We start from the raw sequence: 19171 nt of genomic DNA on the forward strand, positions 1-19171 counted from the left end.
ATAGGATTCTCTTCCTGCACTCTTGTTTTGCCACTTGATCTCCACCTCTACTGTCCTTCATGGTGTAGGACTTCATTATCTGAGGGACCACCAATTGTTTCTGTCCATCTGGTATGTTCACATAGAGTAGCTGCATTCCAAGTTCCTTCAATTAAGAACATATCCCCCCCCCAAAAAAAAATTACAGAGTTTCAGAAAGCCCAGATTCTATTTCCAAGCCTGCAATTAACATGGTTATGTGTTAAGGATGCTCCTGTCTTGTTTTTTTTACCCTTTGGTTTTGTATATATCTTAGTAAGGCTGCCAGTTTAAGTAGGTTTTTAACCATAGTTAAACAACCATAGTTGTTTTAGTTCTTTATTTTGTGGTTGGAGAGGGTGGTATTGCAAGCCTGGAGACTTCTGAATGGGAGGCCATTTTAATGGGAGGCCATGAAAAATGTAGAAATAACACATTTTATTCTCTCTTTTTTTCTGTGCTCATTTTTCTCAAATTTAGTTTTTCAGTATTCTTTCATCTCAGAACTAACAATATATTCATGTCATGTAACGGAATACTTTTTTCCCTCATGGATAAAATTCTTTCAAAACATTACATATTTTTTTTCAGACAATGTATCTGTATTTCTTTCACTCTCACTGTTCATTAAAACATAACATGCAACTATCTCCAACCTATGAATTCCTACCTTTATATGCAAAATGTACGTGATGCATAATTAATATCTTCATATGTATATATATATAGGGGTGTGTGTGTGTGTGTGTGTGTGTGTGTATGTGTTGCCCTTTCATAGTTTTATTTTTTATTTATTAAATTTATATGCCACCCATATCACTATCCAAAGAGATTCTCAGAGGGTAAAACTCTTCATTTCCTTGCATATATTCATCAATTACACCCCAGAAAATCTTCATTCAGCTCTATTGTATGCTTCTGTTTTTTCTTATTTTTAAAGACTGAAATCACAAATAGATACTGTACATCTATTTTGTTGTTTGTTACCATTTATTGTTTAATTAATTGTCTTTCATATTGATCTCTTAGATTCCAGTCTCATATATGACAATATTGTCCCCAGAATTGACCTCTATTACACTCATGATTTTGATTGAATAAGGGTTTTGGATAATGTTTTGGCAAGTTAGATAAACAATTGAAATGTGTTTGAATATTAGTAGCTCGGGTTGGTAGTTACAACGTTGGGTTGAGCTCCAAACTTGGCAATTTAGTTGCAAACATTTTATCACCATTTGACGAGACATCGTCAGTGCGTTTTGAATTGTGCTTGTCTGTCAGCACACAGGTCTTTAAATACCTTTTTATGAGATGCAGATGTTGTATGTTCGTATATTTCTGAGTCATGGTTTGATTTCTGACAGTTTGATTTAAGCAATATCAGCCAGCCAATCAAACATTCTGAAATGAGGCCATGACTCAGAATTCTCTTAAAAGTAAGAATAGTATAAGTGCAACCATTTTATCCCAAGCATACCTACATTATTTCTCGCAAAATATGACCTCCCATTTGGAGACAACCTTGCATGACAATATACTGTCGTCCAAATCTCAGTGCCTTGATACTGATACCACACCTACTTGTATCCCATTGCATTTCATTATTTGGTTTTAATCTGATCTTATGAATTAAGAGTCAGACAAGTAAACATGATTGGATACTTTTTAAAATACTTTCTTAAAGACGTTAGTATTAACTCCATTAGTCCTCTTCTGTTTCAGTCTATGGATCATACATAACCCCAAACTAAATTATTCATAACAATTACAACTATAATGTTTCTGTCAGCTCCAGCCAGCTCCGAGGCCTTAAGAATTAAGAATTCTTTTGCAAGAAATACAAGCCATATTGTTTTAACTGTCTTTTATATTTGATGTCTGAAAAATGTTATAATTGAAACTGAACTATTTGAAATCAATTTCCACTTGCTCCCAGGAATGTGATCCAGTATTGAAGAATCCTGTCTGGGTCGGTCACCAGGACCAGAGGTTTAGTCTTCTGAACTTTTGAACTCAAGCTGGAGCCCATTCTCAGAGAGAGAGAGAGAAAGAGAGAACTTCTCTCTCACCAGAATATATCCTTCAGGCTATTCTGTGTGTAGTATTCGGTGAGAGAGAAGTTCCCTGGAGATGGGCTCCGGCACAAGTCCAAAAGTTCAGAAGACTATTCCTCTGGTCCCAGGGACTGATCCAGATTGGATTCGGCAATACCGAATCAGATACCTGGGAGCAAGTGGGAACTAATTTCAAATAGTTCAGTTTCAATTATAACATTATCCTGGGACACATAAATTTTCCTTCATTCATGATCCAGTATTATTAGACATATTTTATATCATGTTCTTTTAAGTTAAGGATCTGGTAATAGAAATTGTGGTAACATAATATTATCATCTAGAATAAAACATTTATGCATATTTATCTGGGTAACTTTGCAGTATGTCATTTCAAGTAAACAAAGCATAGTACAGGAAGTTGTGTACTTATTTTGATGACTTATGCAACTCTCAAGTAGAATATGTTCTTGACACCATATGGTAAAGCACTGTTAGTTACAAGTTCCAATTTCCTGATGCTCCTATTTTTCCTGTATGTTTGAGGACAGTTCAATTATGTTTTGCAATTTTTCCATCCAATTTCTTTGTCTATATAGCTATCTGTTTGCAGAAATCACAACCAAAGTTAAGAAATAGAAAAGTGTAAGTTAAGGTTTAATTAAAGACTTTTCTGTGTATACTCTAATGAGATTGAAATACATCCGATCATGTAACTATCTTTTATAGTTAATTAAAGAGCTACAACCAAGGAAGCTGTAGAATTCTGTAGAATTTGTTCAGATTTGAGCATATGTGTTTAGAGCATGATAGAGATTGTAGGAGATGACCAGGCTGAGCCCAAGGGAGGGATCAAGGGCATCATCAGTTTGGAGTCCCTTCATGCTCACAAGAGATCTAAATCCAAATCTCCTTTAATTCCATTGATTTTTATCTACTGTCAATTTGCTGTGTATGTTAGTAGTTCAGATTTTTGTAGAGAGCTAGCATGGATTAAATTTGTATTCATTTGAACAACCTGGTTCCTGATTTCTTGTGCCTCATATTTTTTAATAGTGTGAGGATACACTTTTCTAATATACCCATTTTATGAGGCTATCTTAAAATAACTAATAGAGTACTGTACTATGTGGCAATAATCCTTCAGAGGTATGGAAAAGAATGTGCTTGTTATTAGTGTATAATTCTTATAAATTATTAAATCTGTACTACTGTATAGGAAAAAAATTTGAACAGTCATATTTCTCACATATTCACATATTCTGTATATTAAGAGTCCAATGTACATTTACGCATGCCTATTGAAAGGAAAATCTAGAACATGTGTGTGTGTGTGTTTATATAATGTTAGCTTAGACTATAATTATAAATACATTTAACTTCTATCTGTATTTGTATTTCAGTAATATAAGCATATTTCCATAAATATGATTATTTTGTTTTTCCCAACCACACCTACCAAAGTAACAACCCACTCTCAGATAAGAAGCAAACAATACCCCATTCAATAAACTACTAATTCAGACACACAAGCTAATAGCAAACAACAGCCCAGTCAAAGAACCTCCAACATTCCATCTAAGATCAGTGGTCCTCAACCTGTGGGTCGGGACCCCTTTGGGAGTCGAACGGCCCTTTTACAGGGGTTGCCTAATGCCATCGAAAAACACATATTTTCAAAAAAATACAGAAAACATAAAACAATTTTATGGTTGGGGGTCACCACAATATGAGGAACTGTATTAAAGGGTTGCGGCATTAGGAAGGTTGAGACCCACTGATCTAAGACTGACAGGACTATATAGAAAATGAGAGCAAACCCCATTCTCTACCAGCACTGATGATATTATCTAGTTTGGTAATGAAATGTCTGCAAAAAAATAACCAAGAGTGCACCCAGAAAACCCCACAGTTTTCAAAGCCATTAAACATTGTAATGGAAATTGCCCAATCTAATATTTCTGTTTTAAAGTTTGAGTACTCTATTACATTTTATGCCATAATTAACAAGAAATTTGAGATAGCATTAACTTTTAAATAGGAAAATTGCAGAAATATCCTTTAAATACGTTCATCTTAGAATATTTTCTATTACATGTAAAAAAATAACAACTACCAGGCAGGCAGAAACATTTTGCAACTGGAAATATCTTGGTATTAGTAGATATTCAGTTACCAGTGGATAACTGAATATAAACGAAACTCAGTTTTTTACAAAGACTTATTCAAACTACTTGTAACAGTAACCAATTCCAAATAAAATAAAAGTTAGAAGAGATCAGTTTGGCTGAAAACAGCCATTCTGCTGATACATTTCCTGTATAACATTCTTGTGATTGAGACTGGTGTTTATTTCTAATTCTAGGTTTTATTTGCTAGCATGAGACATCTATAACTGACTTTCTGTTGAAGAAATTGTGTCTGCAGAAGTTAGCTTCCCAGACCTCCTTTTGTTGCACAGAAGGAAGTAGCAATAAACAGAATTAGCACTATTTTCTTAATTTGTGTTGATGCATAAGAATGAAACCAAAAGTAATAGCAGTTCTTCCATTCTTTCCCTTTAGTCCAATCCTGTCTGCCTATTTTGACAGATCAGACCAAGAAAGCAACTCCACAGGAAAGTTAAAACTAGTGCTTTTGATACTGAATATAGTAGTCAAATTTTGAAATTTTGATTGCATGGTGCTGCTTCTACTATTCATATAGTTCAGAGAATTAGGAAGATGTCTGTCCAAACCATTTTCAAATATTATCTCCACTCCAGAATTTTAAAATGTTTTAACCCTTGCCATCCTGGCAACAGAGGCGTATCACGGTAATGATTCAAGGTAATCTTCCTTATGCTTTAGGGGTCTCAGTAGATTATGTCTGAGAAAAAGTGATCCTTAGTTGAAAATGTCTCTTCCTCTATCCTATAAGCTAAACATACATTTAATATACTTATTTCTAATAAGGCTGTTTGACATTACTTACTAAAGTATTTATGCCCAATTAAAATAATATAGAAGTAAATTATTCCACATAGTTCCTAATACTGCCTTATAGTAAAAGTGAAATTTATTGCAATATGATTATATCCTAAATAAATAAACAAATAAATAAAAACACAGTGAATATTTCTTTTTCAAATCTAAAATATTCAGGGAATAAAATTGACAACAAATGATAATTTAGTGCATATACAAGATTTTATAGAACTGACTAATAATTATATTAATAATTTGACTCAGCCTTTGGAAAATGCCTCTGTGCGTCAAAAAGAACTAAAAGAAATGCTGATAATTAAATCCCAAATTAAGCATATGCTTAAGATGATAGGTATGTATAGTCATCAGGCCCAGAATTATAATAATAAAAGGTTAGTTACATTTCTTTGAGGAAGATAACATCTATATTGAAGGGGGAAAAGTGATAACTCTGTTATTCCACAAGTAGATACGTTTCAGGTAGGATGTCAGACACTCCTTTTAACCAAGAGCAGTGAATTTAATCTAATCTGGGTGCTGGACCCAGACTTCTGTTCATCTGTTTAGAAGGAAAACGAGAGCTTTGTCTCTTTTGCACACAGTGGTTGTCCATCTTTTTTTTTTCTTGAACAAGGAAGATGCAAGGTGACAGAATGGGCACAAGCTGCATTTTGTGCATGTGGGAATTGGTTTCCACACAAGGCAGTAAAAAAACAACAACATGATAACAGATTTAATGGTTACAAAGGCAAAAGAGAGTCTGGCCATCCAAAAGAGGGGGCAAATAATTTTACAAAGGGCTGGCAGGAAGAAAAACTGTAAAAGAGTTTTTAACATTATTTATGTTTAAAGAGAGAAAGCTTGTTGTTAAATCCCAGAAGTTGCTGAAATTATTTGACCACGAATCCCTGCTATAATCAATAAATTTTACTTACCTGTAATTCCTGGATTGCTTATGAGCTTGTCTAAATGTTTCGCTTCTCCCCATAGGATAAACCCGACAGTGCAGTTCATATTTGTTCACTACATTTTCTCCCAACACAGGAAGGTACACAATAGCAACAAATCACAGCTCTTGAAGCATTTAACCCCTTATTTAGCTCTTGTCTTTACTTGGCAGAAGATTCAGACACAATTCAGCTAGATTAGAATCCACTTTAGATCCTGCAACAGGTGCATTTACAAACAAACACACAGAGATAGATATATTAGTCTAGTCTTATGCTGATTTAGTTTTCGCCAGAGGCTCTACATCACTTTTAACAATTCATACAGAAAGGAGTAATACCTTCCCAAAATTTGAAAATGAATGACATAACAAATGGAAAGGCAGTTAGGACCAAATCTCAAGACCAAAATATCACTATCTAAAGAACCCAGCAGTGATTATCCAGAGAATGAAAGGGATTGGAACAGAAAATAGGAAGCCAAGTAATAGCATTTTAGATAAAACAAGTTTAGATAATTTGATGTGTGTGCAAAATACTATATCTATTCTTTTTTAAAAAAAAGCTAAATTGAGATAGTCTCAAATTCTGCCATTAGTGTTAATATGCAGGTAAGGGTAAAAGTGGGCCAAAACAAAACAAAATGTTTTGGCCCTAAAATGAATTTGGTCAAGAGAGATTAACCCAAAGAAATTTTGGTTTAGGTAAAATATTAGTAAAGTATTATCAGCAAATAGGCTAGCCATTCTCTTCCAGTGTTGTTTTTGTTGTTGTTTTGTGCTTCTTGAAAATAATGTCCTCATCTCAGACTTGACATCTCTGCAATTTTGAACAGATTTGGAAAAATCACCAATATTTTGACAGAGTTTCTTGGCAATGGAATGCTCTTAAAACTCATTTGTCATAACTAGCCAAAGCAATGGAATGGATGGATACATTATTGTGACACTGCCAATTTTTACTAATTTTCATAATCTTTGGTGATTTCAGGTAGTAGCAATCTTCTTTCTAGTAATAGCAGCTTTTGGTGAAGATAATTAAGAAAGTTTGTAATCCCAATCTCTTCAGTAATAAAATAGATCCATTTACGATACAGTTTAGGAGTAAACTACAATCTGCCATTTAACTAGTTAGTCAAAGGTACCATAGAATTAATCTTCTCAATTTCTTTCAAATATTTTGACCATTTTTATATTAAATAATAATTTACTTTATTATTACTCAAATTTATTTTGAGAAGGAAGAACAATTTTTTCTGATTATTTCAGTGTGCCCAGATCTCAATGATCCAAATTCACCACTTAAATTAATTGTTTTTCCCTCTAATATAGTGATATATGCATCTTACACTATTGGCTTTTGGTTATAGACTTTGATCCTGCTTCACTACTTTATCTGTGGATTCATAATCCCAGCATTGTCCTGCTTGAAATATCTTTGAATTTATCTTCCTTGCTCCATAGATTGCTCCTCTAATTCTCTATACTAGAATTAGAGCCGAATGTTCATGTAGCAATTAAAAATGTACAACTAAAATTAAACTGAAATATACAAATAAAATTAATACTGTCGGTTCTTCCTCCTCTATATATCACATAAAAAAATTTTAATTGCTCTTTCCCTAGTTTTTTACATCCATTTCAAAAACATCTAATTGGAAATTTCCCATTGTTTGTTATTTTAACAATTCAAATGTTTGCATAAAATGCTCGAAGTTCTACTTAATTCATTATCTTTTAGTGTACTTAATTTTTGGTAACAATTTCAGATGTGTCTAAAATATTATTGGGTCCATGATACTAAAATTGAAATGTATTCACTTTTAATATGTAGATCATAGCTTTGTGGAAGTTTTGTGATTCATAATTTTTTAAATTATGGTAATAAACTAATCATCAAAACTGACAATAACTGTTGATAATATATTATATTAAATATATTAATATACCTTATTTTTATGTTGGAATATCTCAGACTAATTTACGTTTATAGTTCATAGCTGTAAAATATATTATAATAATATATCAAAATAATATAAAACAATAGTAAATAAAAATCTATTTCTGTTTCCTGCAATGTAAACTCAAAATTCTTCAATTGGACATCACCAAATGCACACATCAGAATTAAATATATTACATAATACAAAACTTTAAAAAAGGAAAAGTATAATCCAGACAACCAGAATATTTCCAGGTGCAGATTGTGAAACAGCAAGTCATGAATTATTGATGTAAAATATACTAGTTAATGTTGAAAAGATAAACATTATGTTCCAGTAAGGTTGACTTGGAGGACATATATCTAAATGTAAAATTCATATAAGGAACAAACTGTTCAGGTTGCTTAATTTGTGTGAAAGAAAACATGAAGAATTATATGAAGAGAGTTGAGACACGTTGAATTAAGGAATGTATAAATTACAAGGGATCTTGGAGACCATCTAGTCCAATCTGTTGTGCGCTTCAGGAATTAGCATTGCAGCTTGCTCAAATGATAATTATGTAGTGTCTATTTGAAATCTGCATCAAAGAGTTCACCACACTAGCCCTGTTTCATTGTTTACATTTTTCACGATGGCCAACTAAATCTTCTGTAACAACTCTTATTTGTTAAATCAGATTATGCCAGCCAAAAACTTACTGATTTAGTCAACAAAAGTCTTTGGTTAGTAGACAAGAGTGCAATGTTCACCTGCATCAGTATAGTTATAGTATCATAAACATTGATAATATTGTGGTATGCTGAATTGGCTAAACTACACCTTTGTCAGTTTGGTTGGCAAAATACAAAAAGGTAACTAAAGAAATGGAAAGAGTCAGAGAAGAGCAACAAGGGTGATAAGAAATTTAGGGGCTAAATTCTACAAGGATCAGTTAAAGGAATGAACTATATTTACCCTTAGCCCACATGATACTGTAGGTGTCTTCCAATAATACTTGAAGGAATTCAGACAGAGAGTATGAGTTTATTCTCAATAGTAGCCAAGGGTAAAGCAAAAACTAATGGACAAAAGCTTTATAGAGAAATATTCAAACTTGCAAATAATAGCAATAGTATTTAGACATATACCGCTTTATAGTTCTTTAAAGTCCTCTCTAAGCGGTTTACAGAGTCAGCATATTTCACCCAACAAATAAGCAAGAATTTTCATTCTGTGACATGTATTAAGCAGTGGAAAACCCCTATTCCAGACGTTTAGGTACACTATCACTTGAGATTTTCAGGCAAAGATTGGACAGTAATTCCTGCCTGAACGGGGAAGTGGACTAGAAGATCTCTAAGATTCTATGATTCCATATCAAATAAGAGAGGTTAAAAAATGGCAGTTTACCAAATTATTGGACTAATACCTCATAGAGGGAAAGTTTTGTTTATGGATCTTACAAATAGCATGCAAAAGATTAACAGAAAAAATTCCCAAAAGACCGAAGGACATGAAATCAAATAACTAGCATAAGATAGATAATGGACAGAGCAAGAGAATATAAGGAGGATGTTCCTTTATCATTTATGTATTTTATTTATTATTTAGCAGCAATGTTTTGATCTTTTAGATCATGCCAGTATATAAAATGCATTAGGACTAAATAGTGTGTCAGAATGCTTAATTATTTCCCTGTAGAACCTTTGTAATGAAGAATTGAGAAACATGGTTATTCAGAATAAGAAAGGTAATAAAACAAAGATAGAAAGTGAAAAAAACCTCTGAGTTAACATTAAATATTAGGTACATAGAAAAAAAATGATAATTAGTATGTTGTGATCTTACAGTTGACAACAAAGTAGTGAAAATAGACCATAGTATTATTTTCTTGGAAATAAGAATAGATAAAGATATAAACTGTGCTGAAGAATTAAGAAGGAGATTAATCCTAGGGAGGAAGAAAATGAAAATCGTAGATAAGATTATGAAGGGTAAGGATATTTCTATGGCAACAAAAATCAGAATAGTTAACACAGTAGCTTTCCCAGTGGTAATGTAAATTTTTGAAAGCTGGACACAGAGAATGAGAAAATAAAACTCCTTTGAACTTTGAATCTGGAGATGGTTATTAGAAATACCATGAACTACAAGATCCAATCAATCAGTCCTGGGCAACAACAACAGAGAAAGGACGGACTGCTCCTTTGAGATGATGATCAGAAAGCAGAAAGTCCTTTCCTTCAGGCATGTGATTATATATTTTCACATTCCATGGTGTGTATGTGTGTTGTCTGTTTAAGGAAAGCGGAAGAGAAAAAAGATAAGGTGGACTGGTGGTATCAAAAATATTACAGAACTTCTCTTTAACGAACTACAGTTTACTAAAAAGATAAGTTGGTAAGATCCATGTATTCACCAGAATTTGATCTGACAGCATCTAACTCTGCAGAGAATTGTACCAATGAACATCCTGAAACTGCTCAGAGCGTGAATAGTACTTTTAAAAATGGTACATTCTTTCTATCCTGGAGTGTTGAATTATGAGAATTCTTAGGTTGCTAATATTACAATATTTCTTCACTAGTTCCCAGAATTCACAGAAGAGAATTTTGTGGGCTAGAGTCTCAATCAACTACAGTTTTCAATTTATATTAAAAGTAGTTTTATGTTGAGGATGCAATAGAACTTAAAGAACATTAAAAGAACTAAAAGGTCGTTGGCTCTGTTCAGAATTTAGAGGATACATATAAATTGAGATTATAATTGATTTGAATTCTCAAGTGCTGGCCAAGATTAACACTATTAAAGATGCTGTTTCTGTCAAGGCTATTGAAAGTTAAAATACACAATAAAAAGTTCTACAGGTTTCTCAGCCAGATAACATAGTACTTCAAAATCAATTTTATACATAGAGAAGCAATAATTTTCTTGGAGCTTTTTGAATAAATATCTTGGGTTCTTGCCTGATCTGTAGAAATCAAACCTATGTATGTACAAACACACACACACACACAAACAAACAAACACATGGGATGCGCACACATATCTGTGACAAAAGATGAGAAGATGATATTTAAGTTTAATATTGTGTTTCTAGATTTCGATAAAACAGAATGTTGAAAGACAGTAAGAAAGTATTTTTATAGACTTTTGGTAGATGCTGCTAGGAAACGTCTCCACTTTTTTCAAACCATAGTAGCATAATATCCTATTTGAATGGTTCACTTGCAGTTAATAGAGACATAATAAATATAATAATTAACAAATAATAAAGAGACAGAAGCTAGATGTTTGTATGAATAAATAGTATGATAGAAATACTGGTCTTTCTTTTACTGAATATTATACTTTTTCTGATTGGAAACATAATCTATTAACTTATGGCATAGTTCACAAAATATAGAAGAACATTTTCCCCAAATTTTAGGTAAAAGGAACTAATTTTTCACGCAACTAATTTGGAGATGGTATAGAATATCTTATGAACCTAACTTTGTTATTCTTGACCTGTTTTCTTTTTACTGTACTGATAAATTATTACTAAATATATATATGCTCTTTCAACTAATTTTGAAAATAACATCTAGAATCTGGGAGTTAAAATTGGGCGGCATGTTGCTCTTCTTGTTAGGGATAATGTTACATCTAATAGTAATTTAATTTTATTCTTTGTGAATGTGTCTCTGTAAAGCAGTATAAGTGGACAAGAAGCATTTCAAATGTGGCATCGTAAATTTGTTTAAAGAATTGTTATTTTGGCAATTTTTAGTGCCTTTTTTAATGATCTTCACCATGGAATTATCTTTTTCATAGGAGTTACCTACATTAAGGTTCAACATATTATCAAACTATGAATCATGATTCCAAAAACTCAGGATGACACTAGTTTATCATCAATGAGGGCAAGCATTTTGATCCCCCCCTCCCCACTTTCCTCAGTCAGTTAGACCCGATGAGGAATGATTTCAGAGGTGAAAAAAGTCACAATGAAGATAGAATAAATATTATCAGTAAACTGTAATAATACTGCAATGGGAATTAATTAAGTGCAGATTGATTACAGTTTATTTGTGCAGGACAGTGAAACAAAATAAATTTAGACACCTTCCAGCATGCAATATATACTGTGGTCTCAGGGCTAATGCACCTTATGCTTATGTGCATGGTAGGTAATATGATATGACAGACCATATCATACAAGTGGGTCTGATTAATGAGCAGCTCAGAAAAGGAGGCCAATAAGCAAAGAAGGGTCACCATCCAATTTATGGAAAGGGGAAATAGAAGTATCAAAGTATTTGTATGAGGAGTTATGCAGAAAGGCCATTAATCAGCCTTTATAAGAGTCCAAAAAATGTTTTTGCTTTGCAAGCCCACCCCATGTGTAAGCCAAAGTAAACAATTGAAACTGCCTCTTCGAGGGCCTCAATGTTATATAAGAAAATGAAGGGCCTTCCTTAAGTGGGGGAAAAAAACTAACACTGAAATAAACACATATGTGAACATGTGTTGTGTTTGTTTTTAAATTCCTTCCTGGAATAAAACAAATGCTTTTTAATCCTTCTTAACAAAATAGGTAGAATTTCATCAACTGTCCTTCCTTATGTGCAAGAAGATGAGTTCTTTAGTTTGTCTAATTTGGTAGACCTATGTCCTGTTCTCCTCCAAGAGCTGATGGCAGGTTAGCTTTTGCTGCCAGAAGGGAAAGAAGAAGAAAAAAAACAATGGATGTCTCACAAAATGCCTTCTATTTACATTTTTAGTTGGTGTATGTATTTTAGTGTCACTTGGAGTCCTGAACTATTGGGTTTTTTTTCTGACAGTATTGTGCATTATTATTTATTAATGCTGTAAGTGATTAGGCACTGCCATGTTAAAGACAGTTGAAACCAATTAATGGTATTCATAGAAAATACACCTATCTATAGCTACTATAGTTCTATTGTACAAATGACAGCATCCCTAAGTACAAAAAAAATGATATTGTTAAGCCAAATGGCATTCTCCTACTGGAGTCTTCTTGGCCTCCTTGGTTCTTAACAGAAATTACCAATACCTGGAAATGATATTGAAAGAACATTCAAATACATTTTAAAAAATGAATACAAAGTTCCTTATATTCAATCTAAAATTTCTTCACTGAATGGATAAAATACAGAATGAATAATTGTTTTCATAACAGGAATGACAATAGATCTAAAGAGACCTGGTCCAGTTCACAGATATAAAATAATATTTAATTGATAAATTCTGTTACTTCTTCATACACTTACAGTTCTTTGCATTATCTATTTTTTAATAAAAATATTTAAATTATTTTTTAAAATTTTATTATCTAGCATTTGATCACAGTGAAAATGTCTCAACTTATTATTTTGTTTATTTAAGAGGGAGCAATGAGAAGAATTCTAAGTGACAATATATAAAATTATACTTGTATTAGGAAATTTCTTTTTTGTGTTTGCAATTATTATTGAAAAACATTATTAAGTTAATATCCAGGTTTGAATTTGCTTTTTTCCCATTATGATCCCTTAATTTAGTGTTCTGTCATAGCCAAATATACCATTAGTGCATTATTGATCAGCTCATGTTACTTAGTGTGGAAGACTGATTTTGGAAAATATTATTTCTTTGGCACTTTGCTATCAAAATGATTTGAAATCCTTTGCTAACTGTTCATCTTTTCTCCAGATAATTTATGAACAATTCTCTCATATTTCATCTTGTTTCTTTTCAGTGCAGGCACAACTTTTCCCCTTTCCCTGCCTCAATGAATGTCTGCACTAAGTCCAAAGCTTGGAGTGATTTACCTGAAGAGTGATATTCAGAAACCACTGTAAGTTAATTTTGTAAACTCAACATAATATTACAAAAAGAAAGTCTCAGAACCTTGTAAAAATCTAGAAGTCAGCATATGTATCAAAAGTTGGGTCATTTGATCCAATCATAATTTTGGGTTTCATATAAAATATTACTGATACTTTAGTGGTGATCAAGAGTAATGTCTGAAATGAATAAGAAAGTTTTAGAAGAAAATGACAACGAATTGAACGTTTATTGGAAATCACATAAAAATCTGTCGGTGGTGCCTGATCTTTTATTTTCACAGCATTACCAAAGAACATAGAAACAAAGTTGCCATAGTTGTTTCAGTTGCATTTTATGAGATTTCTGCTGTTCAGTAAAGTTGGGTTTTGGCATTTCAGGTCAGCTGAAAAGCCAATATTAAATTATGTACAAGGCAGGCTTAATGATCAATTGGTGTAATGTAAAGGCCATCAATTTAATAAACATTTGTATGATTAGGAACAACAAATGATCATTCACATAACATTGTCTAATTCTCAGAAAATAAAAATTGGGTTGTCTGAGAACCTTTTCCCTCTGTGTAAGGACTTTACTAATAGTATCATTGGAGTCAATAAAGCAACATATATAACCTAAATCTGTAAAATAAAACATACAAATCTTAATGTGTTAGTATTCCAAAACATCATGAATGGAACCCATGTCTTTCTATGAATATGTTAATGCACATATTTTAGCATTTCAATAACTAGGGCAGACAATAATCGATAAAATAATTCAACTTGAAAATAACTCTAAATTTTAGAGTTCCAGATCAACAATAGCAAGCAATTTTATGCACTAAATTATTCATCCAACAATTAGCTAAGATAATTGTAAATTTGACTGACAAAATAGGTATGTATTTTCTCCAGCATTCCTTGTTTACCAACCCAGATTAAAAAGAGGCAGTTAATGTACTGTATAATTGGTAGAATATAGAAAACAATTAATGTTGTACCATCAAGTCAAAGTTGACTTTTAATAAACACATATAGATAGATTTATATATGTTAGATATCTGAATGAAGGTAGTCTGGTCTTTTAAAGTAGAGCTGATGAACATACATGAAAATGAAAGTATAGGTGTAATTATGAGTAAAAAATTATGTGGAGAAAAATATGTATTTAGGTTGTTGCAGGGAATTCATGAAACTAGGAGTTGATAATGTGGTTATGTTAGAGATGTGTTTGTTGATATTGCAAATGATGCTGTATTTCTTGGATAGTCTTTATTATGATTCTGAATACCAATATAAAACATGGAGTACATAGGTTGACTTGATTCCACGTCCACAAGGGTAAAATCTAGAAATGTAAGGTTTTTTGTTTTAAAAAAAAGTTCTCTCCAGGATTGTTGCTAGGACCACATTAAAGCAAGTTAAGGCTATGACTCTTCAGAATTTTGGAGCTGTAATTTGATATAAATATTTCAATGGTTATAAAAATAAAGATTTTTCACAGTCATCATTATCTCTAGGCAGGGATGATGTTTTATTATTAGCTAAGAACCCAAAATATTTGCACTAGATCTTAAGATTGTGTGATACAATAAGGAATATGGCAGATCTGAAAATTAATGTCTGAAAGACATTAAGATGTGGGATAGAGAAAATGGAGTGAACAATTCCAGTTTATACTTAAATAGCAAATATTTGGAGAGAACTGTTTGATCTCTCCAGTACTCAATAAGCCTTTATGTTAAATTAGCTTCAGTGCATTTTCTTCGCTGTCCTTCAGATAGTCTTCCATTGCCTATTTATTTTCTTCAACTTTCTGATATAATTTGCAACACTCCACACTCACATATTTTCTTAAGTAGAGTTTTGAGTTCAGACAATTCTTCCAGCTGTGTATCCAATGACTAAAATGGCTTAGCAGTTAATTCTCTTTGCAGTATTTCCTCACTGAGCTTGGGTTTTCTTTTTCACTTTCATGATATATTCATTTCTAACATTATTATTGTCTTCAGTATGCTTGATGTTGCCAGCTTGAAGGTATTTATAGTGATCATCTTCATTCAAACTCTGGAAGTTATTTCCATTGGGCATCTTGATTCCTTCAGTTTTCTATTTCTATTGATGGTGAAGAGTGACTAATTTTTCAAGTCCAAACTCCATTGCAATATCTAGGCTGTACAAATGACAATGTTGAGCAGTGCTTCTATTTCAAATGATGTTTTTTTACATTCAGCTTTAGATCATCTATGTAAAGAAAGTGGAATAGCTTAGCAGATTTTTTGGATGTTTGGTAGCCATGGTTAGCAGAATTTGCCCAGTCTGTTGTGTTTCCCATTGTCACATATCCACAAAGTTATGGATGCTACTGATAAAAACATTTTAAAAGCTATGCTTTACATACTTTGCCTATCTGGCTTGTGTGTAAAGATCTGTTTTGAAATTATCACGATTCTAAGTAAGTAAAAAAGGAAAACAATGAGTTGACTCACTCATTATTTTCTGCTATATTGAGATTTAGAATCAGATTATACCCAATCTTTACAAATAATTACATTATCTGGAGTATACATTGTGTGATTGTGCCCATTACATTCTGTTCCACATCTAAAATAATACTTTGCTTTATAAGCAATACATATAGATATCCAAGAAATGGATATACTAATAGCTGATCAAGTTAGAAATAACATTCTTGAAATAAAAAAATTACCTTTCAAATATTTTATTTATTATCTAATTTACATCTCACAAGCAAGCGATTCTGGGCAGCGTACAACAAAATTAAAATAATACATAGCTAAAATGATTACCAATAACAACAAATAACTCCCTTTTTACAAACTGTAATCCCTTAATTTGGGGTAGAGTTGGGTATTAAACCTATAAAAACAGCTAAAAAATAATAGCTATAGCTATATATAATAGCTGAAGGGATGTTAATCGGGTGGGATTGAAAAATGTTAGCAACCGGTTCTCTGCCTGGTTGCTGGGTGGGAGTGACCTATTTGGCCTCCTGCACCATGGTGGAGGAGGCATGGTTTTAACCTTCCCCAGACTCCAGAAGTTTTCCTCAAGCCTCTGGGAGGGCGAAAACGGCGTCCCCCAGGCTCTGTAGGCTGGAAACAGGCCTGTTTCCAGACTTCCAGGAAGCCCCTTTTTCACCCTCCTAGAGCCTCCGCATGAGCCCTGCACTTGCCTGGCATGATGAATGGACTGTGTGGTGACTTGCAACAACCAGTTCGGTGAACAGGATGCAAAATTAACATCCTGTTCGCCTGAACCGGTGCGAACTGTCTGAATCCCACCCCTGATGTTAATAATGATGGAGCCACCTCAACAGTTTACCAATAGCAATAGCAGTTAGACTTATATACTGCTTCATAGGGCTTTCAGCCCTCTCTAAGCGGTTTACAGAGTCAGCATATCGCCCCCACAGTCTGGGTCCTCATTTTACCCACCTCGGAAGGATGGAAGGCTGAGTCAACCCTGAGCCGGTGAGATTTGAACCGCCGAACTGCAGATAACAGTCAGCTGAAGTGGCTGCAGTACAGCACTCTAACCACTGCACCACCTGGGCTCTTACCAGTTCCCTGGCTTCACCAGGCATAACCTTTGGCAGCTTAGAAGTGATGAGAACATGCTCAGCTCGAGAGAAAGAAGATTCCACAGTGTACGGGCAATAGCAGAAAAGGCCAACCCTCCTAGATTCTGCCAACCATATCTCTAGATTACGAGACCCCAGATTTTATTCTAATACTTGATCCATAAAAGTATATGCTACTTTATAGAGTAACAGGGTGAGGAAAGACTAAAAAAGTAATGCATCCATTTTTTTAAATGAAAAATTATAATTTTCATGGGATTTTGCTACAACAGCAACTCAAAACTGAAAAGAAAAGATTGCTTTAATCATGAGTGTATCCTTTTAGTCTAATTAAAATTAATAAATATAAGAACATTGATTTTTACAAATATTTGAGGAACATGCTTATTAATATGTAAGCTGTAGAAAGTAATTTGGAAACTAACACTAAAATAATCTTGTTATAAAGTTCAAGCATTAACTATTTATTTATAACTAGCTAGCTAGCATTTTATATACCTATCCAACCTAACCAAAGTGCCTGGGTCACTTAACAAACAGCAACAAACTTAAAGAACCCAATATAAAATTGAATAAATACACTGGGGAAAGAGCTCTTGACCGCCTTTATATAGGGCCACAGGGCCTTTGACTGTGGTGAGTTTTCAATTATGGTGGGCTATAGATTTTGCCAGATACTTTGGCATGAATCCCTTGCTGTCCCCATAGATCTGGGTTTTTTGCATACCATCACCTCATTGCTTACTAGCAAGACTGCTTTTTAAGAAGAGAACAGAAGTTGCTCACAAGGTAAATTTCCTTTTAGTTGCAAGAAATAATTTATAGTTTGGTAATATTTTATTGTGTGGTAGGGACACGGTGACCTAGTGGTTAAGATGCTGGGCTTCTGGACCGAAAGGCTAGCAGTTTAAGACCTAAGCACCTGCAATAGGGTGAGCTCCTGTTCTTGCCCCAGCTCCTGCCAACCCAACAGTTCAAAAGTACACAAATGCAAGTAGTTAAATAGGTACAACTTCAGTGGGAAGGTAACAGCTTTCCTTGGGTTGTTGTCATGCCAGCCACATGACCACAGAAGGATCTTTGCTCCCTCAGTTAGGAAATAAAAGATGACCACTGACCTGACTGAACAGGGAAAAACTTCACCTTTACCTTAATTGTATGGTAAACTTTTATGGGAAAAGTTGCAGTTTTATACATCTTCTTAAGTAGGTTGTATTCCATAACCAAATTGTTACGAGAATACATTTCATAATCTTTAAGATGCCAGTGACATAAAAAGGTGGGAAATTGATATACTTTGTTTGGTACATAACCTTTAACATTTTCTTAACACTTTAAGAAAACATTTTAGCTTCAAAAAAGTAATGAATTAGAATTCAAAAATAATTTGATTATGGCAGGTTTCAATATTGCCTAGTGATCCTGTAATCGTGGGTTTGTTAATTGTTTTTAGGTATGGTCAATCAACATATTTATTTACCTTGTAGATTCTTGCATACCATGATTTTTAAAGAAAGGAAAGAGGAAAAGAGATTCATATTTGTCAATTTGTTTCAGTTCAGTTTTCATTTACTAACTGAGCAAAAATATCATTGAATTGTGTAATTTTAATACTTAATGGCAAAGATTCTTTAAAGGTTTTTTAGTAAACCAACATAATAACTAGGAGCAAAAATCTGAAGTTCTGAAATTAACGTAATTTGAAACCAGCTGGTCGCCTGCTGCCCTCTAGAGGCTATGTTTTATAAGTGTCAGCCACCATGGTTTCACAAGAACATGTGCTGTGTTTTTTCATACCATACCAAGCTTATATAATTCTTTTATATAACTGGAGACAATGTTCTT

At 33.2% G+C, this 19171-nt stretch overlaps 1 protein-coding gene across 8 annotated transcripts in view; it reads left to right on the forward strand.

Annotated features, from left to right (window-relative positions):
* The window catches only part of ZBTB20 (zinc finger and BTB domain containing 20), a 513951-nt gene that overhangs the window by 469249 nt on the left and 25531 nt on the right, over positions 1-19171 (forward strand). For all 8 annotated transcript variants that reach the window (XM_087721324.1, XM_087721325.1, XM_087721323.1 and 5 more), the window contains one exon: positions 13653-13751. In XM_087721324.1, coding sequence (XP_087577450.1) covers positions 13690-13751 — 62 coding nt within the window. In that variant the 5' untranslated portion in view covers positions 13653-13689. The remainder of the gene's footprint in view (positions 1-13652; positions 13752-19171) is intronic.

This window comes from Thamnophis sirtalis, unplaced genomic scaffold (assembly GCF_051295495.1).
Source record: "Thamnophis sirtalis isolate CommonGarterSnake01/CBP01778 unplaced genomic scaffold, rThaSir2_p1.2 scaffold_8, whole genome shotgun sequence".
In the NCBI taxonomy this organism is placed as follows: Eukaryota; Metazoa; Chordata; class Lepidosauria; order Squamata; family Natricidae; genus Thamnophis; species Thamnophis sirtalis.